General features: G+C 38.3%; 1 protein-coding gene and 1 pseudogene across 1 annotated transcript; one reads left to right on the top strand and one right to left on the bottom strand.

Annotated features, from left to right (window-relative positions):
- Positions 1–3: 3 nt before the first annotated feature.
- Positions 4–619, bottom strand: LOC100632727 (serine/threonine-protein phosphatase PGAM5, mitochondrial pseudogene; annotated as a pseudogene).
- A 7-nt stretch (positions 620–626) lies between these two features.
- LOC109592107 (U2 small nuclear ribonucleoprotein A'-like) lies at positions 627–1,391 on the top strand. The gene is made up of 4 exons (XM_020007657.1): positions 627–708; positions 781–868; positions 1,054–1,094; positions 1,222–1,391. Exons 2-4 carry the CDS (start codon positions 787–789, stop codon positions 1,330–1,332), a joined length of 234 nt encoding a protein of 77 aa, XP_019863216.1. The 5' UTR covers positions 627–708; positions 781–786; the 3' UTR covers positions 1,333–1,391.
- The last annotated feature ends 450 nt before the right edge of the window (positions 1,392–1,841 follow it).

Here is a 1,841-nt window from a genome sequence, read left to right as displayed (position 1 = left end):
CAGTGTTCTGGTTTCCAATGTGTAACAGCCGGCTCCGGTTTAATGGGGGCCCCCTCGCACAAAATTTCAGTCGTGTTCACAGGAACCCCTGGCAGATGCTGACTGATGATATCAGCAGTCTCCACAGCCCTTACCATGGTGGAGCGATAAAGGATTGTGAACGGAAGATTGAGCTCTTTCAAACGTTTCCCAGTCTCTATTGCCTGCCTCCTACCAAGTTCGGTCAGTACCTATTAATAAATATTATGACCACGCCCATTAATATAATAAATATTTTCACTGCATAAAGGTCTATACCTTTTTATCTGGGTCATCGTCCATGACATATTGCCCGTGCCTTACTAAAATGAGATGCCTTGTTGCCGTTGGTACCTCACTCTTTCCTTTATCCCCACTCTCTCCATTTATATTCTTCTCTTCTTCAGTCTTGATTGGTTGTCTGTGGTCCCAGTTCTTGTCCCACGTGGTTCTCTTCTCCTCTCCATCGTATACGTGTCTCCCGTAGCTTATGGCGTACAGTCTCTTGTTTTCTTTGAGAAAGTAGAAGGAGCTGAATCCTGCAGCACCAACAAGGAGCAGTCTCATTGCCGCCATTTTGTCCGTATCTCTTTGGAATTTGGAAACTTCCGAAGATTACAAATTCTAGGATATTTGAGGATTACAGTCCGATTACTAGCTCCAATATCCGTATACTAAAAAAACTAAAAGGTAAGGTTTTGTGTGTAATTATTTTCATTTAAAAATGGATTAATTCTTGTTTTTTTCTTTCTCTTTTTTCAGCTCAAAATGTCTAAACTAACTGCTGAGCTAATAGCAGACTCTCCTCAGTTCATGAACTCAGTTAACGATTGGGAGCTGAGCCTAAGAGGTATGGTGGGGTATGGCTCTCAGTCACGTGACTATCACGTGATCTCAGCCTGAGGGTGAGCGTGACGTCGCACGACTACTCTCACACGAATATCGTGGAGTCTAGACGTGTGTGCTAGTCATGTGATCCTGTAAAGGCGGAAGACGACCAATCAGATTGCTTGTTGTATTGATTGACACATATAGGTAATAAGATTCAAGTTATTGAAAACCTCGGGGCGACATTGGTACGCATTAGCTTCTAATTAATGCCCACTCACTTTCTAATTAATGCCCACTTCTCGTGATGTCTTTAAAATGAAATTATATTATTATTGTTTTAATTTTTTTTTTTCGTTTTGTTGATATCTTTAGGATCAGTTTGATTGCATTGATTTCTCAAATAACGAGATACGGCGACTTGATGGATTCCCATACCTAAGGAGATTAAAGATGTTAATTATTAACAACAATAAGCTATGGTAATAAAATAAGCATTATGATTGGAACAATCTATGCAATATAAGTACATGTATATGCATCAGAAAATGTAATAAAAATGGAGAATTTTCTACTTTTCGTTTTTGGCGAAATTTGGCCTGAGACCATGTACTATAGTACAGGGACTTTGACCCGATTTTGGAGCAACTTTAAAAATTCGTTAAAAATCCAAATTTGATCGGAATCAGCTCAAACTTTCTATGCAACATAAGAACATGTATATGTATCAGAAAATGTAATAAAAATGGAGAATTTTCTACTTTTCATTTTTGGCAAAATTTGGCCGGAGACCATGTACTGTAGTACAGGGACTTTTGTCCGATTTTGGAGCAACTTTAAAAATCCGTAAAAAATCTAAATTTGATCGGAATCAGCTCAAACTTTCTACGCAACATAAGTACATGTATATGTATCAGGAAATGTAATAAAAATGGAGAATTCTCTACTTTTCATTTTTGGCGAAAAGTACAGGGATTTTCGTCCGATTTTAGAGC

This window comes from Amphimedon queenslandica, unplaced genomic scaffold (assembly GCF_000090795.2).
Source record: "Amphimedon queenslandica unplaced genomic scaffold, v1.1 AMPQUscaffold_6288_Cont21752, whole genome shotgun sequence".
NCBI lineage: Eukaryota > Metazoa > Porifera > Demospongiae > Haplosclerida > Niphatidae > Amphimedon > Amphimedon queenslandica.
The sequence above is the reverse complement of the archived record's forward strand: the minus strand, read 5'-3'. Positions and strand labels throughout refer to the sequence as shown.